The 23,828-nt window shown below is 35.7% G+C and overlaps 4 protein-coding genes across 11 annotated transcripts; 1 reads left to right on the forward strand and 3 right to left on the reverse strand.

The window, feature by feature from the left end:
- Window positions 1–726: 726 nt before the first annotated feature.
- On the reverse strand, window positions 727–7,823 carry LOC105559441 (protein takeout). The gene is made up of 6 exons (XM_012007717.1): window positions 7,664–7,823; window positions 6,532–6,624; window positions 3,397–3,547; window positions 2,658–2,791; window positions 1,458–1,607; window positions 727–1,103 (listed from the first exon to the last, which is right to left on the reverse strand). The coding sequence occupies exons 1-6, from the start codon at window positions 7,719–7,721 to the stop codon at window positions 955–957; spliced, it is 735 nt and encodes a 244-aa protein (XP_011863107.1). The 5' UTR covers window positions 7,722–7,823; the 3' UTR covers window positions 727–954.
- Window positions 7,824–10,491: 2,668 nt separating this feature from the next.
- Window positions 10,492–13,079, reverse strand: LOC105559442. 6 transcript variants are annotated; one of them, XM_012007721.1, is made up of 3 exons: window positions 13,002–13,079; window positions 12,457–12,588; window positions 10,492–12,357 (listed from the first exon to the last, which is right to left on the reverse strand). In XM_012007721.1, the coding sequence occupies exon 3, from the start codon at window positions 12,031–12,033 to the stop codon at window positions 10,798–10,800; it is 1,236 nt and encodes a 411-aa protein (XP_011863111.1). In that variant the 5' UTR covers window positions 12,034–12,357; window positions 12,457–12,588; window positions 13,002–13,079; the 3' UTR covers window positions 10,492–10,797. The 6 variants fall into 6 exon arrangements, with proteins under 6 accessions (XP_011863111.1, XP_011863110.1, XP_011863109.1 ...); XM_012007720.1 differs by having other exon boundaries at window positions 12,842–13,020; XM_012007719.1 differs by having other exon boundaries at window positions 12,824–13,020.
- An 894-nt stretch (window positions 13,080–13,973) lies between these two features.
- On the forward strand, window positions 13,974–19,727 carry LOC105559444 (zinc finger protein 184-like). 3 transcript variants are annotated; one of them, XM_012007724.1, is made up of 5 exons: window positions 13,974–14,150; window positions 14,245–14,466; window positions 14,707–14,754; window positions 15,164–15,664; window positions 15,759–19,727. In XM_012007724.1, the coding sequence occupies exons 1-5, from the start codon at window positions 13,995–13,997 to the stop codon at window positions 16,296–16,298; spliced, it is 1,467 nt and encodes a 488-aa protein (XP_011863114.1). In that variant the 5' UTR covers window positions 13,974–13,994; the 3' UTR covers window positions 16,299–19,727. The 3 variants fall into 3 exon arrangements, with proteins under 3 accessions (XP_011863114.1, XP_011863115.1, XP_011863116.1); XM_012007725.1 differs by having other exon boundaries at window positions 14,713–14,754; XM_012007726.1 differs by lacking the exon at window positions 14,707–14,754.
- An 83-nt stretch (window positions 19,728–19,810) lies between these two features.
- Window positions 19,811–22,854, reverse strand: LOC105559445. The gene is made up of 2 exons (XM_012007727.1): window positions 22,729–22,854; window positions 19,811–21,047 (listed from the first exon to the last, which is right to left on the reverse strand). Exons 1-2 carry the CDS (start codon window positions 22,756–22,758, stop codon window positions 20,391–20,393), a joined length of 687 nt encoding a protein of 228 aa, XP_011863117.1. The 5' UTR covers window positions 22,759–22,854; the 3' UTR covers window positions 19,811–20,390.
- Between the last annotated feature and the right edge of the window lie 974 nt (window positions 22,855–23,828).

Raw genomic sequence — 23,828 nt, forward strand, 5'->3', positions numbered from 1 at the left:
GTTATAGAATCTCAATAATCAGTCGACGAACGTTACTTGTTACTAATAAACGTGCAGAAATCAATAGCGTTTTGTCGCCGTCTTCATCGCGACAGCGCGGCGTCTTGGAAACTGATAACGCAAAAGTAATACGACGTACGGAGCGACTCCCGCTGCTGCCCGCCGGCTCGACGTTCGGCGAGCGAATGATCGCGCGGCGACCTTCAAGTATACAAACGGCTCGCCGGCTCGCGTAACGTCGCACGATACCGCGCAGGCAGAAAAACAACAACAAACGTTGCGAGTTCGTTGTCCCGCTTATAAATTGAAATAAAATTCCATACCTAATACGATTATTACTTTGTTCCGCGGCTGTTACTGCGTTTTGTGTATCATTCTGCGGACTTATTGGGTATTGATTAAATTAACGATTAATTCTGCTCAATCGAGAGAATGTTAGGAAATAAAAATCATTGTTACTTAAATTCTAATTACCAAGATTAGAGATTTTACCTCGATAGGTGACGCACAAAGATTTCTAATTATTATTTTTTGTTTGCAATTAATTAACTTGAAATTGTATAATTTCGTTTAAAAATTATGCTATGACGTTTATTGTTTTCAATTCTAGTAATTCTCTTAATGTTCGACCAACGAATTTTTGTAAACGATCCGTAATTATCTTAAGGACAGTTGTTTTAAGAGAATACGAGCTGTGAATGTTTTATCGAAAAAAAAACATTTGTATGATAATTATATAACACATACTTTTATTAAAACTATGTATTAATTTACAATTTTTTTCACAATATACATTTACTATCAATATAATCACGAATTTGAAGCATTTCAAACATTTCAAACATTTCTAATATCGTACATAAATACAATTTTGGCATATTAGTATATATCAATTATCTTACAAAATTATCTTAAGTAAGAGAAATAACACAAAATAGTATCAAGTATTTTTATCTATTTAAAAATTTTACTCATTGGCACACGGGTGAAAATATCATTAGTGATTTTCGTGAAGACAATTCCAAAAGTTTCTGCATAAGGTCCCGCAAATTCTTGGAAAATTATGTCGGCATTATCAGCGAAGAATTTTGTTAATTGTTCACCTGTAATCAGGGAAATATAGAAAGGTTAATACAGGAACACAGTATAAATTAAATATTGACAGTTAATCATCTCTTGAAATTAATTTAAGGCATTAGGAAAATATTATTTTTTTAAATGGAAAAGTGAAAACTTATCACGTTTCATGAGAGTTTTCTATATTTGCGTGAAAAATAAAATAGAGTTTATAGACGCAAGAATATGAAACTATTAATATACTGCAAAATCTATATAATACACATTATATTATAATAAATCTATTAAGGTATTCTGTTTTTATTGATTTACAACATAATAATATTGATTTAACTTTGCTATCAAGATTGATTAAATAAAATTTAATTAAATAAAAATACCTATAGCTCTTTGTCCATTGAAAAGGTTATCGAAGTTTAGGGTTACGTGTTTTGGTATAAACTTAGTAATGTATTTCTTTGCTCTCATATAAGTATCCCCATCTTTTTCAAACGTTTCAAAACGTATGTCATGTGTTGATACCAAATCGTCTGAAAAAAAATGAAATGAAGATTAACTTTGCCAACAAAGAATTTACGATTAAAATTGTTTAAAGTTGATCTATAATTTGCGTTAGACTCTAACAAGTAAACCTACTCAAGTGGGGACACACCGATTTTGATGAGTGTTGAATATGTTGTTTTTCAGCTCAAAATAAGAGACACTTTTTTTTATACGTGCCCATACGCACTTTTAGGTGGTGAAATACCCCTTTGAAGAAAATTTGATTTTCTCTTTCGGGGCGAATATTGACGAAAGTGTAAGGGTTAGAAAAAAATTTTTAATGAACGTTGAATGGTTTCAATAGTACTTTAAAACTATAAGCAAAAAAATTTTGTAATTTTTTCTTTTTCAAAATACCCCACCACTCAACATTTTTTATTACAATTTTGAAAAATTTTAAGCACCAAATTAAAATTTGTTTTATTACACATTCAACCGTATATGTATAATAAAGTTCAAAATTGTAATAAAAAATGTTGAGTGGTGGGGGTATTTTGAAAAAGAAAAAATTAAGAAACTTTTTTCTCATAGTTTTAAAGTACTATTGAAACCATTCTACTTTTATTTAAAAAAAAATTTCTAGCTCTTATACTTTCGTCAATAGGTATTCGTCCCGAAAGAAAAAATCAAATTTTTTTCAAAGGGGTACTTCACCACCTAAAAGTGCGTATGGGCATGTACAAAAAAATACGTGTCCCTTATTTCGAGCTGAAAAACAACATATTCAACACTTCTCAAAATCGGTATATTCCCACTTGGGTAGGTTTACTTGCGAGATAAATTCTATTTATAATATTTATGTATGTGCCATGTAATAAGTAAAAAACTTGGAAAGAATTAGCATATAATACATGTGCTAAATGTATCAAAATGCACATATACATAAAAAAACATAAAAATATATGATCATGATGTATCAAATAATAAATAGAATTTCATTCTCAATTTTAAACACAACTTATACATAGATCATCTAAAGTAGATTTAAAACAAAGATATAATATACAATTAGAAGAACATATTATAATAATATTTACGCATAGATATATTGCATTTGCCCTCTCCTCGGATTGGTAATAGCAGAACCCTGCCATCGAGTTTGTAATCGGCAGTGAAGTCCACTCGAGGATTGTAAGAACGCGAAGTAAATATTAATTTGTCCCAGTTTATCCTAAGAATACAATAAGCAATATGTTCATCAAAAGTACGTAATTAATAATATTCTTGATATCTGATACCATGTAGTACTGTTATATAATTAGATATTTATATATTATACGTATATAATTAATACTGAACATGTGTCTACAAAAATTAACTATAAAGACGAATTTTTTCGAACAACCTATAATTAAATCTATGTATAAAATTGTAACTGAAAATTATAAAATAAATTAAAACGTGTTTATTATATTTCATATACGATCTTGTGTTTTTTTTGTTAGTTATCAACTGATTGTATTGTCAAATTATTAACTTTTGTTAGTAATTTGACAGTACAATCGCCAAAAGATTTCCTCGAGTACGCCGAGGCACCGAAATAACAATAGACTTTAGTAAAATGATATTGTCGATGTTACGACTTCTACAATAATCTCAAAGTTAGAACCAGCCTGCACTATCGATCATTAGATTCTCTTTCGTTTAAGTTCACTGGACATGTTATGTTTTCTTTTATATACAACATTTAAATGCATTTTCTGTTACGTGCATACAGATGATTTTCGCACTGACAATGATATTGATTTGATAAAAAGTGTTACAAAAATTACATACTGATAATCGTAAACTTGTAGATTCTTCGTCAGTCCATATATTTTAACGTTCTGATATTCCTGCTTGAGCGCTACCGAACCATCGTTCGCACCAATTTCCAGGTTGTTGATCTCTAATGGCTCAAGAGGCAGAATTTTGAAGCTCTTCAGACCTAAACATGAATATGACAGGTACTCAGTATACGAATTCAATATGCATCTCATTGTGATGCATCTTGATGTTCTGTTTTGTTCTGTTAAACAACGTATACAATTTACACAATTACCGTAAGATGATATTTGCCGAATTGAAAAAAATGCAAATTAAACAAATCGTCATAATTATCATAATAATAGCTTTATTATTGTATTGCATATTATATTCTCTGCTACAGTTAACGTAAAATAATTATATAAATAATAAAATCGTTATTATTTCAGCGCAATAAAGTTGGTCATTTGTATTCTGCAAACATATAATGATTTATAAAAATATTCTTAGAAATACGTTACATTGCATACCATCTAATGTAATTATGCATATTGTCTGTGAACTTTGTTAGATATGCGTATGATAGTATTTTACGTCATTACATCAGATAATTCACGCAAGTAAATAAAGATTAAAATTACAGATTGTCCGATGACGCAAATCTAGCGCGACTTTTGCGTCGCGATGGATGTGCGTATCGTACAAATTGTTTTGATAGAGAAAATTCAGTTTCTACTATTTTATTATATTTCTCTCTTTAACAAATGGAACAATGGATAAAAAGAATTATAGTCAGAGACATAGATATTTTGACAAGGTAACTTCGTGGATACACAAAGACAGACAATAATTTCTCAGCTTATTTAAAAAAAATTATTATAGCAAAAAAAAGTAGATATTGTATATGTCAGGGTTGGGAAGTAACTCGTTACTTGTTTGTATTTAGGGCTATAATGTTTTCATAAAAAATTGATAAGAAAATATATCAGTAATTTTGTATTGGAAAAATAAAAAGGGAAATCTAATGTATTATGCAATTGGAAATAATGCTAATCCAGTTTGAGTATTTTAGAGGAAGGGAATAGGGGATACTTAAAATCGCGTATCGACAGTTCTGTGTACGACCGACAACCCTAATCGGCGCGCAGTTTAAAGTCGAAAAATTATAGACAACATCTTTATACTGTTATTGCGACAAATATTATCATATGCCCCGGTGGTAGAATTGGTGAGACGCTCGCCTAGAGTGTAGGGAGGTCCAGGTTCAAACCCTGGCGGAGGTAATATTTTTCGCAATAAATTTTATGCATTGACCGATAAATTAACAAGTGTGGCCAGCTGTCGTCGAATAAAATTTGGAATTTCAATATTATACTGGCAATTTGGAGAAACTAATCTTAGCGTATTTTGTTTAATTCTTATATGTTGAAAAGTAGAATAAGATAAGACAGATTTTCTAAGTAAATAATTTTATGTAACGTTATTGATTACGAATAAATTAAAATATTATCAAATAATACTGATCTATCCTAATTACCAAAAAGCAAATGCTACAAAAAGTTTTAGAATACTTAATAGTGACAAATTATGCAATATGTTACGATTTACTATAAATCACGGTGTTTCTAATAAAAGGCATACTACCTATTTTGAAGAAATTCTACTCGATGTAATTATTAATTATGGCAATATAAATAGCAATGTAGTATTGCTGTAATTACACAAACTCGTTTGACTAATAAATTAACTTATGCAATTATATGACGATGAGATATTCCATTACGCATCGCTAGTTCACCGTGACACGTCCTATTCTGACGAGCCAATAAATACTCTTCGCATTAAGAAACGTTACGTTCACAGTACGAGATAAAACATCACGTTTAATTTCCATGCGCGTCAAAGTAATTTGAATTTTATAGACGCAAGATTTTAATGAACTCTTTATAACGCTTGCTTAGGCAATAGTGCTGGAAAATAACCATTGTGGTTTTACTATTACGTACATTAAGTAGGAATACTCAAAAGTGATAATTTGTATAAGTACAGTGCGTACGGAAACAAATTTTACATTCTCCGTTCCATTGTTATTATTCTATGACGTGTACTTTTTACATCCCGTTTTCTAACGTTGACGACTAGACACATCGTACAACGAAATTTCTGACTCCTAACTTAATTTTCACATCTCTCATCTGACAAATCTTACATTTATAGGCACTCTTGTAAGTTTATTACCTGAAGAGGACCGGTATTACTGGCCGAAACGTGTTTTATTTTAATAGAATTGCCATTACTGGCAATCAAGGTCGTTTCTGTACTTATTAAAATTCTTAATTTCTTGACTGGCGTCACTAAGCTGCTATTCAATTGTACTTTTTATTTATAAGAGACAGATTAACGTTTTTCTTTTTGTTCGCAAAGTTTATGGAGTTAGAATATGTTAATAGCATAATCTAGAAACTGTAGAGGTCTCCTGGAAAAAAAGTGATTGATAATAGCACTGTCTTTGTGATTTAAAAAATGATTAATGTAAATTGTTGTATGAATTAAGGTTTTCTTTGTACACGCATAACAGATCTATACATTAAACTTACTCTTTAGAGCTTCCAAGAAATTTTCTTAAATATGAGTATATCGCGATGAGTGTATGTATTTCATAATAACGGACGGGCATTTCTTAACACTTCCATGAATTTTCTTAACATTTGAATTCTTAGAACAATTGAACTATTAGAAATTTTCTCGATGTTAATTATTCACGATACCAAAGAAGTGTACAACAAAGGCATTAATCGGAATTGCAGAAAAGTTGATGCATCTCACAACAAAATGTGAGTATGTGAGCTTAGAAATCACTTGATATGCCGTTTCTAAGAACACTGTATGTTTATGGATTTAATTTATTCTGAACTAATCCTTGTTTTTCTAAGCTATTCAACAAAAAATATAAAAATATGTTTCATTATGTTTGCACAGAGAACCAGAAAACTACGAGGAAAAATATGAAGATCAAGATATATGCTTTATTTTTATCACTTCTTTGAACTTTGAACTTTAAAATTGGCTAAAATTCAATTGTACACCATGCTCTCCGACATTTCCTTGAGATTTCTTATTTACAATATTGTTTTTGATAAAAAATAATACGCATAATATATTTACCTTTGGCCAGCGAGACGACTGTATCTCTGGCGGAATTCGCAACGCATTCTAATACTTTCGGGTCCGACCTCGCACAAGGCTTGATAATGCTGGCTGTTAAATAGAAAAAGAGAGAAAATTATGGTGTGTAAGTTATTACATAACTGACTGCATTGCTGCAGATCCAATAAACCTGTGTGCTCACTCAATCTTTAAACGGTTGCTGGCTTTCTCTTTCAACCTGCACGCATGTCAATTTCGGTCAAAAGTTTAATTCAATTTGATAAAAAGCAATTTATTGCAAATGGATCTCATTATTGATTTATATGCGACATTATTAATTATTCAATACGCGACTAGAATATTATGTACGAAAATACCATAGATATTGCATCTTATTGAAAACTATCAGAGACTGGTCTACTTTTTTAAATATATTGTTAAATATAATTTTCTGGATATTTTATATATTTTTTGAAATATAAAAACTTATACATTCATATAATAATAATTATTATCACATTGCCATTATTAAAATTATTTTACTAGATTGTGGATAAATGGAAATTTAATTTAATAATAAATATCAATTTTTTATTATTTAACATTAAATTTTATGTTGATTAAATTTTAATCCATGTAAATAATTTGAAATATTGAAACAAAGTTTGTTGTGTTAAATTTAATAAAAATATTAAATAACATGAACGAAGTAGTTTATAATTTAATCGTAAAACTAGTTTTAATCTGTCAGGTCTTTTTCAACCGGGCTTAATTGTGGATTGACTTGAAAATACTTTGATAGACAAGTAGATTAATTGAGAAAAATCCGGGTGAAAGGCGGAGAAAAATCTAAATAATTATGACTAGTTTTAATGCAATTGAAATGTCATTAGATTATTATCAATTTGATATACGAAGAAACTGAAATAAATAAAATGAATTTCTTGTGCTTTACATTTCATTAAAACGTTCAAAATATTAAAAATTTAAAATTTAAAATTTAAAATATTTTATTACAATTAGAAAAAATCTCAAATTTGTTATTATCTAAAACACCTAATTAATAGCTTGATAGACTCGCTTAGCAATAGTGTTGAAAATGACTTGATCAAAGTTACAAGGTACAGAATATAGTACAATTGGTACTTACGGAGTTCTAACGCTGTCGCGCTTAAAACCACTGTGAGAAATAAAACCGTCTTCATCATTCTTGAATTTTAATTTCTGTTCAACTAAAAAAGGAGCGGGCGAAAATATTCAGCAAAGTTTAACATGAACTATGAATACGTGGAGAATCCAGACAGGCTATTTAAGCTGCTTGCCCCACCACGTTTCCGTACTGGACATCGTTTGTATATATGTATGCATATGCGTCCAGAGTGAGGATAGAAAGTGAACACCTCCTGAGGAACACACTAAAGCCAATAAAAAGTCAAAATGGCTTTATCTTGACTCAAAATGGTCACGCAATTTCGAAATGACGAAGAATGGACTCCAACATAGCTACCTATACTGTTCAATTTTAAATACGAATTCGATCTGCTATCAACTTCACACTTATATGACGTATTAAACATTTGAAAGTAACAATTGAAGCTTTACTGTCAAATTTATTGTCGTCGATTGACGTTTGTGAGTCGTGTAAATTTATAAAGATGGATAAAAATAAGCGTCACTTTCGGCATATTATGCTTTTTTATTTTCAAAAAGGCAAAATTGCTATTCAGACTAAAGGAAAAATATGTTCTCTCTACGGAGAAGATGTTGTTGATCATTCCACCGTTCGTGAATGGTTCCGACGATTCCATAATGAGAATTTTTTCTCACGGATAAAAAATGTTCTGGACGGCCTTCCGAAATTGACAGTCAGACATTTTGGCCTTGATTGAAACTGATCGTCATAAAACAATACAATTTTTTGTTTAATTTATGCAGCAACCCAATACTAGCATGGCGTTTTCTTGACGTCAACGAACAGTCAAATGTTGTAACCAAAATTCATCGTATTGATTTTTTTCTGCTACGATATAATTATGACGTCATTTTGATTACGACGTGTTCCTTGGGCTGTTATTGTCCAGCGACATGTTCAGGATAGGTCAACTATCACTCGCCGTGACCTATCTTCAACTGATTTGATGTATCAATGAATAATAGGAATTACACTTACTTTTAATAAGAGAAAAATCGTCAAAGATTATTTTTAACGGTCTTAAGTTTTAGAACTTAATTGAGGTGGGCACATGGCTGCGACCATACAAATCTCATTTAGTGATTTTTTAACTTAAATGTTAAATGTATAAAAAATTATGAAAATATTCATGAAGAATTATTTTTGATCGCTTAATTATGAAATTGCTCCACAAATATTTTTCCAATCGCGTAACAAGAAATCGAAATTTTAGTTGAAATGTCTAATATTTCCTATTCTTGTCCATCGCAATAGCAGTCCTGATCTATTTTGAGTTGTTTAGTTGAAATCTGAATATACAAGTAAAAATTCGAGAGAATGAAGTTTACCTGGAAGTAATATGATTAGCATAACTGGATGGAATGATTCATAGTGTTTATCTGCAGTGAAAATAAGCGACAAAAAAATTGCAAACGTACTTCGAACAGCATTATGAATGGATTTTCTCAGAGATCATGAGATTTGTAAGCCCCTACTACATTCACGCGCAGTTGTTTATATGCCGAATTTGAATCTTGACAAAGTTTGCTTGACGTTAACGCTTTTGTGTACATACTGACGACGTGTTTGTGTACATATTACGACTTTTATCCTATACAATAGTCTCCAAACACTGATTAAGTTAGCATAAATTAATTTAAATTTCAATTCCATAAATTAATTCGGTCTTTTATAGTAAAAAAGATAAAGATAAAAAAATTTCTGCAAAAACTTGTTTTTACTAAAATAAATTATATCTTCCTATTTTAAGACAACTTTGCATTGCATAATTATAATCATGATTTATTTGCTATTATTCCGTGTATTTCCATGAGAGTTATCTTATTTATGGCCTGACCAAATCTTATAAGTTGCCAGAAGTAATTAAAACTTCAGAAGATTACTTGATCATGTCTGGCAAATTTTAATGTTTAAACTCACAACGTTTCGACCATGGTTTGTGGTCCTTTTCAAATAATAATTGTGTCAATAATTCCGTATGGTAAATAAAAAAAACAGATCTTAATTTTACGAACTGCAGAACATGATTGAAACAGTCAAGTAATGTCCTGAAGTTTTATCTTATTTACTTTTCCTCTCCCCCTTTTTTTGCAAAACGATTCGACGTTTCTGGCATATTTCATGTATAATAGTACAATAATTAATAATTTATATTCTGTAAATTAATGTTATTAATAAATTTTAATATTTAAATATTTATTCTAAATTGCTATTTTGAACAAATTAGTCTAAAAATAATAAAATAAATTATATTTTTGTATATATCTTATCTTAAAATATCACGAGACACAGTAGTGTCCTCAATTTTTATTTTGCACGTACATATATGTGCGTACGTTTCTAAATGATAAAAAGATATAAAATATATAAATGTGTGAATTTAAGTACACGAATTTATGATATTTAAAAGACTTATCCGTCTTGATTCAAAGTGAAGAGCACGTATTGCTTTAGCCAACAAAATTTTTAAAATTTCAGAAAAGATTCGGCAATGGCTTGACATTGTTTAAAAAGGTTTATGAGTCACTCTCTAAGACAGATGTGCCATAATTACGAAATTGTGCTAAATTTACGAAATTAATACGTGTAGAAAATGGAAAAAATCTTTATACAAATTTAATTTGTATTCATTAATATTTAACGATACGTATTAAATCTTCTTTACATTTGTATTTTTATTAACTCTCTTCTATTTCATACTTTGGAATAAATATATGTAATTAAAAGAAGATTTGATAATTGCAATTAGTAGAATATAAATTTGATATCGGTATTAGATATGAGTGGGTGAAATAAAATATTAATTATGTTAAAAAATGTATGTAATACATATATGTATATGTGGATTACAATATCAAATCAAGGCATTACAATACCAAATTTTCAAAAATAAAATAATAAGAAAATAATTGGAGATACATGCGAGTTAAATTTGACATTACGGCATCACCGCTTTATTATAAATAAAGTGATAATATAAAATGAATTTTTATTACACTTTTATATCTACATATAGTATTAAAATGTAAATATATAAAAGTTAGGACACGATCGGTGTTGAAATTTTCGTGATTAAATCTTTGAGTTAAAAGTCAAGGTACTCTTTTCTGGTACTTGAGTGCCAGGCTGTTTAGCGGCGGTCTAGCTTTCAGGACTCCGAGATCAATAGCGTGTCCGGTGAGAGGACAGCTCTGGCATCGTTTACGCCTGTAATTCGTATTGCAGGCATTCTTCTCTTGCCGCACTACGTATCTGGGAAAGTAATGGACGCGCCTCTTCTGCGTCGTCGCGCACGCTGGCATCGTCACCACCAGGTCCTGCTTGCGGATTCTGCCCACCGGTTCTGGGAACAGCCGCTCGTTCAGCAGATACTGCTGCAGCGATCCCGACGATCCGGATGACGTCAAGGTGTGGCTCGAGCCATGTGTCTCGAAATAATTTTGCTCCCGGAACTGCCTCAGGTTCTCCATTTCCCGTTCCATAAAATCCTCAACTGCGACTGGACCCGCGCCGTCGTGTCTCAAGCATCGTTCTCCTCGCTCGCGATATTCCGATAAATCACGTCTCTCCAGACGCTTGTCAACGCCGTGCCGCGTGGACTTCCTCTCCAGCTCGCTTCTGCAGCAACAAGGACAATCTTGCTTATGTAACCGCGCTGCTCTCTTACCTCGCGTCGGCGATTTCGACGCGGGTCTCTCGCCAGACTCCGGTATCTGCCGTCTAGATCTGATGGTCTTGCGCAATGTTGACTTTGACAACTTTCGCGGAGACACTTGAGGTCTCTTGCACGAAGCGACACCATCGGGCCCGCTTCGCTCGCTCGCTAGTGAATTCGCGGGCGCCGTCGAAAACGTCGGAGGCTCTCGCCTCTCGTCGAAGCGCTCGCGTTCACCCGGCAATGTCGTTTTCTCATCGGCAATAGTATCCGGCGTCCTCGCGCCTGTCATAAATCGGTGGTAACAGGACGATCGCGGACACGACCGCAAGCAGTCTCCCCGTTCTGCGGTTCGTAACTCGCAGATCTTGCTCTGTACATTGCGGAGAAATTGAGATCTGGGCGCGTAGTCGATTTTCCGAACTCTCCTGAGCGTCTCGCAGCTGATCGGTGAGGTCGGTGCCGCTTTGTCGCCGAGCTCAACGTCAGGTCCGAGCTCGAGCTCGCCTTGGCAACGGCGGCGGGGCGACGCGGATTTGTGCCGAGTTCTCCAAGATCTCGTCTCGTTCACCTCGGAACGACAATAGCAATCCTTCACTGGCCTCCTGGGCGCGACTGGGCATCGTCCCCGGGGTTTCTTAGACGTCAGCGTAAGTTTCCCAGACGCTATCATATCTGGGACTGGCGCGGTCTCACATGTTCTACTGGCGTAAAGATTCTCCGAGCACAAAACAACGCTTGACTCGCTGTGTAACTTTCATAAATCGTACCTTCCCATGCACAGACGTGGCCAGAAAGGTCGTCTGACGTTTTATGATAAAATTTTGGAAATACAGTTTATCATGCGAGTTTTTGCTCACGAATATGCGCGGCGACGCATTATCAGAGCAAAGGAATGTTATGTACGAATATCTGTGCAACGATACACCCAAATATTCTGAAAACTTATTGCAAGTTTTCAGACTGTACCTGTCCTGATTCTTGCAACTGTGCCAATCTGCAAAGAGATAAGGAAAATTAAGTTACCTGAAGAACAAGCTAGTTCATACTTGTACCTGTACGCTACATAAACTTATTGCGTTTGCTAACGTAATACCTTAATTCGCTTCGGCGACTCTTCCAGGTTATTTACCAACACGTTCTAAAGTGTCTACTTGTGTAACTTTTCTCAACTGCCAGTCTCTATCGCGTGTTTGATGTTTAAGGCGTACCGTCGTTTAATATTGTACTGCAAAATTGAGTCGTTTTAATTGCACAAAATACCATCGTCACAGCCCAACTTACTTTAACATGGTTAAATTAAGCGTATAATAAATAATAAAGCTACTTTAATGATCCAAGCTAGTGCGAGTTAAAGCTCATTTAAACGCGTGACACAGCAGCATTTAAAATCCCACAACACCGGGGACTTTTGGGTCGTATTTTTTTTTGCGGGCACACAATACATATACGTGGTCGTTTACACGAGGTGGTCTTTTAACCTGGCTCCTTCTCGCTCTATTTGACATTCATTCGCAATTTCAGCTGCAGTTTCTACGAAAAGTTCAACGACGGAAACTCGTTGAAACGATGATCGACGCTTCCGCGAACTTCCGCTCTCAGCAACGTACTTTGCATGCACTTTAACTCCTGAACACGTACCTGACCGCCATATCGGCGCGAAGTTGGCCGCGGGTCCACTGTAAACAAAACGGGACGCTCCAGGCTAGCCAAATGCGAAGGGACAAACTCGTCTCGCGCTCCAGGCATTCTCGGAGCTCTCGGTCGTCGTCCGTCGGGAAAAAGTCCGCGTCCCATCGGGGCGCGCGACACGTAAACACCGCGCGCCGTCAAAACTCGAGCGGTGATAAATAATCCTCGCCTAGCAGCTGCCCGCACCGGAAGAAACTCTTGGCAAACCCCTCGCTCATCCGCGGCAACTTCACGGTGCTTCGCGGTGGATGACGGGTCGGGTTTTTCGCGCACGCGCGGTGAAAACAGCGGCAGTAAAGTGCCTGATACGAGAAGAAAGGTGTGCCGTTGATCGCCCCTGCATAAAACTCGTATAAAAATTGTTGAATTCTACGGAAATAATAAAAGCTACGCATTTGCAAAGGCGTATAAACGTAGCATACAATATTACGCGCCTACACAAAGCTATACCTAACAAAGTTACACTTTACCGTTACCGTAACCTAACCTCGTCGTGACTGGTCGTGACTTTCGCGCCTTTCGCGACGATCTCACGCCGTAGTATACGTCACTGCTTAACAGCTGCTCTCGCTGCGCATGCGTCAGAAACCAAGCGCGTCTCCCGAGTCCGAGCTACGCCATGTTGATCAATTGTTCTCCTCGAACACCGCTGAACATATGAGACGACGCCGTCCACGGGAGTGTTTCGCGGGTCCCTTAGGTAAATAAGCTAAGTTTAAACTAGGTAGAGTCTCCGGCGTTGATGTATCGCGCTACGGCACGTCGCAGGTGATACCCGGATTCGTCACGTGGCTCAGGCTGCGCGAGAATGCGACCGTTCGTCGCGTAATCCCCCCGATATCCCGTCGCGGCCACGCGGACAGGTTAGCCGTTCAGTTAGGTTCGGTTAGGTTAGGCACGCCGTCACCGCGGGCACGCTCGAGTCACGCGCGGCGAGTTACCATGGATTCACCCGGGGACGAGGCGCCCCGCGAGCCCGCCAAGTGTCCCAGCGTGCTACCGCAGTTCTCCGAGCTGTGCACGTCCGCTGCCGCGTTCGCCGCCATCGACATGGAGACCTTCACTCGCATACACTTTCCGTCTCGCCCGACGTTGCTGGTGGGTCTTCTCTCCCTCTTTCTCCCGCAGGTTTTGTCTACCCTGTGCCCCGCGAGCTCCCGCGTCTAAAATTTACCTCCGTTTATTTTCGCAGCCGGCAACCGAGTGCCTGAAGATGGGCGGGTACTCTTTGCAGGATCTGTTGCCGGCAATTTGCAAGGATAAGCAGGCCTTCAACCAGATAATCAATGTGCCCAACTACGTTCAGAATAACGGGACGCTCGGTGTGCAGTCGAGCGGCGTTAATTTTATCAACAGCCTATGCATACCCTCCACGTCGCAGGCGGATACCGGGAAGCAGGAGTCAAGTGTCCAGGTTAAAGATAAAAAATGTTCAATAGACGTTCTGCGAATTGTAATTTTTTTTTTAGTTGCTTTTAGTTATTTTGATATTATGCAAAGATATGTTTAATTTGTGAGGCAGTCAACGACCAAAATAGACAAGCGAAATGAGGATGTCAATTCGAAAGTAATATCTAATTTGCTCTGAGTAGTTGAATAAAACCGTCGAACGGTTTGACTGTATTGATAGCATTCTTCAGCAACAATAATTTAGTTACAGAAAAGGAAGAGAAAATCACGAGTAAAATTTAATATGACGAAGGTAAGACAAAATTATACGGTATACATACGTAAACAAAAAACAAACGGAAGCAATTTTGACAAGAAACTATGGCGAAAGTTAGGCGGCGCTCGGAAACGTCATTTGAGTGTTCTAGTGTATCATTTTGTCCTTGTTTAATATTCGATTAATAACAAGGATAAAGTGATGGGGCACTCGGGTGACATTTCCGAACGCAGCTTTAGAATCATTGTCAATGTTTATAAAATGAAAGATTGATCATTAAAGTAAAATGCATATAAACTGATTGATGATTAAAACGATATTAAAGGTCCGTTAGTTCCCAAGCAGACTTGTAAAAAACTGTTTTGACCGTTGACATAGTTCTGCTTAAAACGGGCGTGAGTTCTCTCTTAAATTTATATTTACTTGTTTCTGTTGTGAATTTCAGGAATCTGGCAATCTAATGAAACGGCTAACACCAGCAACCATGGCCGAATATGTCCAGAAACAATCATTTTCAGACTTACAGCTGCAGGAAGCAATGCGGGATGTACTAGGTGCGGAACCATCAAGGAAGACGCAGGACAGACAGGAGGAGAAAGCAGAGCAAGCGCAGAATATTTTAAATATACCAAATATTAGGAACTTTCTACAAAATAGCAATAATTTTGCAAGTGCCGATCAGATAACAGTGGCCATCAATCCAAATGATCTGAATCTGCCAACTGATCATGAGATTGAAAACAGTATGCGAAACGTTCTAAAAGTCGAGCAGCAAGTACAAACCGATTTGCCGAAAACTGGGAAAAAGTTGAAATTTCGAGCAAAACTTGGCGAGATCAAGATAAGCTTTAACTACGATGGAACTCAGGTTTTCTGTTGCCCGGAGTGCAATTTTGGGCATCCAGATAGGGCACACATTGAACAACATATACAGATTCATGTACAAGTACGTATAGACTTTATTGTTCGCGAGTCTCGAAGAGAATTTTTTATCGTTAAAAAGAAATATGTACTAAGTAAAAAATTTCTATTTACTTCAGGAACGAAAGTACCAATGCAGAGAATGTGGTGCCATGCTGAAAAGGAAGGAGCATCTCGATCAGCACATGCGAGGCCATTCGGATGAGCGACCTTTTAAATGCGACGTATGCCATAAGGGGTTCAAGAGGAACGAGCATTTGACGAGACATACCGTCATCCACTCTGGCAACAAGGACTTTAGGTGCAAGTTGTGCCAGAAAGCATTTTCACGTAAAGATCACTTGAACAAGCATTTTCAAACGCATATGAGCACTCGCAAGAAAATGAAGGACGAGTCTTGTTATATTGATCAAAATGCTGCAAAAATATTCGAAAATAGTGATGGCGCGATAGTGGCGCCTAAGCAGGAGGCAAATTATTTTCTAAAGGACAGTTCCTTATTGAAGCAGGAAGCTCTTCTGCAACACATGCAAAATCCGAAGAATTTTTTGCACACATTTGCCTCCTTGAAGGACCATATGATGAAAGATATAAATATGTCTGAACAGGCGCAGACCAGTAATATGGACGAAAATTTAAGGTATATAATGCCATCTTAGCTGTAGGTCCACATATGTTTCACATATGTTTCAAAGCAATATACATATAGTAAGTCACAAAGTGGACATAGGTAATTTGAATTTTCGAATTTGTATTTTGTCCTTTAAACCACTACAACTCTTTCACCTTTATAGTTTAATTTTAATACGAAACGTTTTAACAGCAGATCAAAGGCATATATATGCATGGTGATAAAGATATACGTGTGTCATACATACACATCTCCTCTATTCTAAAGTCATTGGGACCGAACACATTTTCTCTATTCTACAACTTCTCCTCAGTCCTCATTTTTATACTAATAGCACGTATGCAGAATGAAGATATTCTTGCACTATCTGTTTTTCCGCTTGAATTTTTTTATTCCTAGTCAGAAATTACTCGCCGATCGACGTCGAAACGACGTCGAATCGACGTCAATATGGCGGTTTCGATGTCGACGCGACATCGTTTCGACGTCCATCGACGAGTTATTTCTGGCTGGGTTGTAGCGTAATATATTAATTGACCATGTAATACGAGTTACGAGAGATACAAGAGGAGAAACTCGGTTTAGAGGAAGCTAGCTTAGAGGAAAACCACCGAGAGTACCTTCCCATGAAAATCCCCTTGTGGAAGCTGTTCGGAATCGGCGTTAAATTGTAGGTCCCATATACCTGATGCGGAGATATATGCATAAAAAAAAAGAAACCAACCAAGTTTAGCATAATTGTTTTAACGTCTTGTCGTATTAAAGGTGCGAGAGAGCAATACAAGAGGAGAAACTCGGTTTAGAGGAAGCTAGCTTAGAGGAAAATCTGGAATAGAGGAGTTCTGTATGATATACAGAGGATTTAAAAGGACGTCGCATTTAAAAGGTCGCTCATCCGAATGGCCTCGCATGAGCTGATCGAGCATCTCGATCATCACATGCGAGGCCATTCAAATGAATACCCTTTTAAATGCGACGTCCTTTTAAATCCTCTGTATATCATACAGAACTCCTCCATGCTTCCACAAGGGGATTTTCATGGGAAGGTACTCTCGGTGGTTTGACTATTACCTTTCGAGAGGTGGCGATCGAATAAAAACCAACAATTCTTGGTTGGATTTGAACTCGGATCTTCGGCTTGTTAGAGCAGCGCACATCTCTTTGCGCCACAATGGCCACAATTATTATGCTAAACTATAAGCTGTGATTACCTAAATTTATCATCTTTGTCCTTCCGTCGTGTCCTATCATACTTTCTCGCCATCTTCTCCTATTTATCGTATTTATTTCATTTATTTTTTGAACATTGACTTTTACAATTTCGAGAAAACTATTGTAAATTCGTATTTAAAAATATGAGAAACATTGGTTTGATAAAATTTTGTCTTTAGTTATGATTTCTTTCGTTCTAAACTCATTAGTAATCCTCACACTTACGTGAGAGTGCGTATATTACTGTTCTTAAATAAATTGCGAAGGAACGGATAATTGTTAATGTATCAACTTACTCTAATTGCCTTAATTCTCGGTGTTTCTTTACATTTATTCAAAGATTTTTCTTGCATCGTATATGAAATAAAAAATTTTTAAATGTGAATAGAGAAAGTCAACGAGAGGAATTAAGTAAGGAAAGGCCAGTTTATGTAATTGCATGCTTGTCTGCCTTATTTAAGCTATAGAGAATTAGTTATTGTAAAGAATTCTAGTCCATTGTCATTAGTTTTAATTTTAATGATTACTTTCATTAAGACTTTTGGACTATTTCGCGATAACTAAAATGCATTTACATTTAATCTGTATAGTTAATTAAGAATAGATTTATATCAGAGATATTGCTAAAATAAAGAGTCGTCAGAAGCGAGCTTGCCGATAGAGTAAAACATTTCTTTTTTTTTAAAGGTATGCTATTGAATAACGTTCGTGGTTTCAAAATATTCGAAAGTGTCTCGCTCTTTTATGTGTAATATTTTTGCCGCGTATATTTTTTATTTGGTTAACTTGAATTCGGAAAACAAATTAATAAGTATCTGAAGGAATGATAACGGTATAAGACTTGCAAATTTTGACACTTGATATTAGCAGAAATTTCAGAATTGAGTTGCTATTAATGGTAAACGGAAATAATAAACGATATACTGCCAGAAATTTGATTAAAACATTATAGAATACATTATTGTCCGTTAGAACACATAAATAATTATATCTGGAAAAATATTCATTATGATGGATATCGAGGTTTACTTTTGGCAATAGTTTGACCATAAATATCTGAGAACTCAATATTTTATCCTAATAGATTTTTCGAATATTATGAGATTTATGTTGACATAATATAGAAATGTGTTCTAGATATAAAAACGAATGTTATAGTTTTACAATTCAAAACTGATATTTTTATACATGAAAAATATGTTAAAATGCATTAAGCGACGATTTCCTCTAATACTATTTGCATTTATTTGTCAAGCATAAGTTTTTATCTGAATGCATCATTTCTCATCTCTTTTCTAAGTAAATCACTTATCATCTTCATTCAGTCATCTCATATTTTAGACTATTAAATTTTATGGTCTCAAAAAGAAGTCGTCGCTGGTTGGTACCTAAAAATATGATAGCATCTGTCTCACAAACTTTTTATTATATACCATTTTATAAAATATTAAATTTTATTGATCCATTCTCTTTGTAAATTTATATCGTGTTTTACTTTAATCAAATTTACTTGAATGCACTGAAACACTTTTGTCTAAAAAAAATACAAGATAGTGATTACCTAAGAAATATTAAGTCAAATAGGATGTGAAGAAATGCGTTTTTTTTTTGGCATTATTTTTAGGATACCCGCCTGTTCGACGCTTCAATTTTAGTTTACACATATACTAGAGCGAGAGATCGTTGAAAGACTTCCATGCGTCGTACATTCACTACAATTATGATTGTAGTTCTGTAACGTTCTCTTTGTATATGTGCGACACATGTGCGTGCGCGTTAGACGTATGAATTAGAAGACGGTACTAAGAACACACATACTCTGGTATCACGTTATACAACCAAAGACTTCATACAGACACGCGTATGTCAAATAGCAGTATTTTAAGTCTTGCTGGAGTCTATTTTTTAAGTTTTTTTAAGATCTTGATGATTGAATAATGTTTATCGAATGGAGGTTCTTTTACATCTTTCTTCGGTCGAGGCGGTGATTTTTATGATGATTTCTCTCAATTTTTCTAATTGAGATTAGAGATAAATGTAAGATAATAGCACTCTTTAAATGGTGAATGTATATTTATAGGACTTGTATTTAAGCACTGTTTTGGCCAGCAAAGATGTGCGTTTACAAGACTTTATGCATTTATCCTGCAAGAGAATTGTTATTGTATAGTGATGACAAAAACAGATAGCTAAAAATGACATGTATTTTTCAGATCGAAATATTTTTGAATAAAATGTGCAAGGTAAAAGATTGCTGTTTCGTTTTGTTGTACTTGCGAGTGTATCGAGTGAATGCAATCTGCGGTTGAGCGTTGCGGAAAATAGCGTTATAAACTCTTACGCAATGCCGTACAACGAATCGTCTATGACACTAACGCGGAAATATTAATACGGTGAACTTTGTGTCGCTTTCAGAACGAACTCTTTGCCCTCGGATCCTCAACGGGACGATATAATATTTCATGTTCGTGCGGTAGCATCCATTGTGTTGCTCGTACAATTGGAAAATTAGTAAAGTGTAAAGGGCACCATTATTTAATCTCGTAAGATGTAGATTTTTATTTGTTTTGTTTATTTTTACAGTGGAATATGCGAGCGGAATACGACGACAGTACAAAGGTATAAAATTCGACTTATTGCGTGCTGTCCTCGCTTCCTCCGTCCTCTTTTCCCTTCTTTTCCTCTATTTACTACTAAACGTACTGAACTTGTGAAATTCTCATTCGACGTTTGCTCGTACTCTTGACGTGCATGTAGCGTTAAATGTAATTTGTATTCGATTTTTATATTGGATAAATTACAATTGCAGATATTCGTGTTACGTACATTCGGACTTAATAGATTTATGAACAGATTAGTATAAGTTTTTATGTAATGTATTTTATTTTATCTTTCTGCCGTTTTGTTATCAACGTATCGCCTTTTCGTTGCCACAAGCAACGCCCGATAATTTCGAGTAGACGCTATAGGTGAAGCCGAAGAGAGACCCAAGCCACTCGAGCAGATGGTAAACCGCCGTCGTCGTTCCTGTCTTCACGATTTCCACCTCGTTTTTCTTGTCCAGTTCGTCGTCCTGCAGCTCCAGTTGCCCCAGAGGCTGAATATCGTTGAACCAATCATCGTCAGGCAGTGACTTAATTTTGTTGGAGCTAGAAGTCACGTTCGTTCTGTTCTCGCTCGTTGCTTTTATTTCGAAAGTTGAGCCCTCGAGGTTGCTCGCCTTTGCCTTGCTGTCGTTCTTCTTAAGTATCGACAGCGATTTTACCTGATCTAGGAAGCTGTTGCTTGGATACTTGAGATTCGTATAGTTGTCTGCTTTTAGCGTGTCAGCCCAGATCAGTCTCAGAGCTTGCAAGTTAGTATCCGGCGCGTTCTTCGCGAGGACCTTTTCCGCGTCGCTGGTGTTGCCGAGTTGACGGAAAACAAGTTTGTACGTTGTGCGTAGTTTGTCCCAAAACTTATCCACCGACTGCGTGGTGCTGTTGAATTGTTTGTGATACGGCGCTAGTCCTTCCGGAAACAGCTTCGTTACTTGCGGCTTCGGTTGCACTCTCGTAGCAAAGAGCTGCGAGACATATCGAAAGTTACGGAAGTTCGTATGCCTTGACGCGAGCATGTTTTAAATATGTAAAATAAATGTACGTATAAATTGCAGCGAGAGTTACAAGATCTACCCTTAGCCTCGGAATAAGCTTATACATTTATGAAAGAGATTACCAGTTTCCTGCGTAAAGGCAGGTATAATCGGGACCAGAAAATGTTGTTCAACAGTCGAGTGAATCTTCCTCGTAACATGAATTTTATCAGATGATGTTGTAATGTACCGCGGACAGGTGATACAACACATAATCGCGCGTTGCAACACGTTCACTCGCTGAAACTACCAGCGACGTGCGGTAGTTTCATTTTCACGAAAATTATAAGTCACGTCGGCAATCGCGGTTGCAACTGGCGATTTTTACGCTCTGATTAGGAATAAATGTTATTTACTGGAAAGAACCTGTCACTATGAGACGGAAATAATTACGTTTCAAGCTTTTCGCGCTTTTCTTTCTGGGGCGATTGGGAAGCTCGCTTGATAAAATTCCGTCAATAGAAAATTGCCAAGAGCTTACGACGTAGCTTTCACGCGACTCGTAAATTGCTTATCAGACGTGACTCGGTGCGACCAGAAAAGGTTTAATACTTTATTAAAATTGACCGTAAAAAGGTTCTTTGAAAAGCCTCAGTTGATGCAAGTTTTAGCAAATGTCCCGATAGTAGAAAATCACAAATTTACAACCTTATAAAACAAGCGGCTTACAAATAAAAATCGGTTAGAAGTAGACCGAGGAGAATTCAGATTTAGTCAGAGCAGGTAGAAAACTTATCATAAAAATTATCATAAAAAGTTGCAGTTGTAATTAATATAATCTGCCAAAGACGATAATATTCGAACAATCGTTTCCGAAAGTTGTTTCTGTCTATTGGCAGAAAGAATTTAATATTTTATTCAAAATATTTATTTAACAATTATTTATAAAAAGCCATTTCAACGTTATATTCAAACGTACACAGTTGGGAAATTTGTGTTTTTTTATTTAAAAAAAGTGCCGGTTAAAATTTTTGTGTTAAATGTTCGACACATTCATGTGTTAATTTAATTCATATTGCTCTTGTGTTAATTGACCTCAAATGTAAAATTATTAAAGTAATTGAAAAGAAATGTTAAAACAACACAATGTGTACTTATTTTTTAATCGGACGCAATACATATCATCTATATTATTAATAACAAAATTTATCTGTTAAAATTTACAGAATAAAATGTTGATTTTATTCTATATAATATAAGTGACAGTGATTTCGAACCGTCATTTAACTTATTACATCTGTAAAATATAAAAATTACAGTTTTCAAAATTCATTTTGCCATTAAAAGTATGTTAATTTCACATAAAATTTATTTCAAATTATTTTGAGATCTGCATTTATTTGTACAATATTAAAATATTAACAGAGTATAGTGTAATCATTTAACATATCCATATTATGTTAAATTGACACGAAAATTTATGTGGATCGTTTGGGACATGTGATATCTGTTAAATTTAACACAACTTTCTCAACTGTGTAATTAAAAAAGTATTACGTCTCCCTCTCTATTGATACAATACATATCGTTTTTACAAAAACATATAAACGCTGCAGGAAGAGTTTTAGCGTTTTGGTAAATGATTGATTGATTCTAAATGTACAATACTTACGCAAAGAAGACAATATCCCAAAAGCTTCATGCTTCAGACGAATATTTTCCGATATGACGATTTACGACTTTCTTGGACGGCCCGAACGATCGACTGAAGGCCCCCTTCGATTTCAAAACCTTTTTATACTTATGTGCAATGCAAGAGCGTAAGCATGCACCACGATTGATTGGCTTTCGTGGTTTGTGTCCATTGTTTTTCGCCTGCGCCTCTGCGAACCATCGGCATAGAGTTGCCCAACGGAATTGATAGTCGTGGCACGCATGGTTGCTTCGCGGCCAAATCGGCTCGGCTCGTCCGAACGATTTACAATATTGGTCCCTGATTTTTATGGCAGGTCAAGGTATTGCACAAGCGCGTCAGCGTTTCGATTATACTCGAAATTCGTGTGAAAATTGACGGATTGCATCTCGCTCTCTCCATTTAGTTAACCCATTTGCATCGGGCACAAACTAATGACTAATAGCCTCTTTTAATGAATAAAATTTACACGTCACGTCTTTTCGTGGAAAAGCAACCGCGGCGCGCGCGCACAGGGTGGAAATAAAACTTGGGAAGACGTGGTTTTGTTTTTGCCTCTGACATCATCAGAATGCGTGATTTATTTAACAAAACGGCACACTTGTGGATAATAGAATGTACACGAGAGTAAAATATATATATATGTATATATTTATGTAGTATAAATTTACAATAAGAATCCCGACGGGCACGATGGGCAAGTTTTTACGCTTATCTAAATTATTGGCGGTCATGATACAATTACGAGCGATTTAAATTCCTTTTTACAAGATCGCGGGCTAGTTGTATCTTCATGAAAAGCTGATCTTGTGCGTTTTCTTTATCTATACGCTCGAACACTCGGAAGTCCATGACGCGAAGGAAGAAAGAGTTACGCGCGTCTTTCTACGAAGTCCCTTGTACATTTCTACGGAATTGTTTTACTCACCAACTTGCGGACAATAGAATCTTTTGTTATGGTTTGGCGGGCATCAAAATGTAAAATACAAATCGACCGAGACTAAGGATTGCGTCTGGCTTATAAGCTCGCTCGATCATTACGTATCGACTCGTTAATGTGAAGAGCGAGAGATTAACGA

This window comes from Vollenhovia emeryi, unplaced genomic scaffold, assembly GCF_000949405.1.
Source record: "Vollenhovia emeryi isolate VEMERY1.0 unplaced genomic scaffold, V.emery_V1.0 DF939271.1, whole genome shotgun sequence".
Lineage (NCBI taxonomy): Eukaryota > Metazoa > Arthropoda > Insecta > Hymenoptera > Formicidae > Vollenhovia > Vollenhovia emeryi.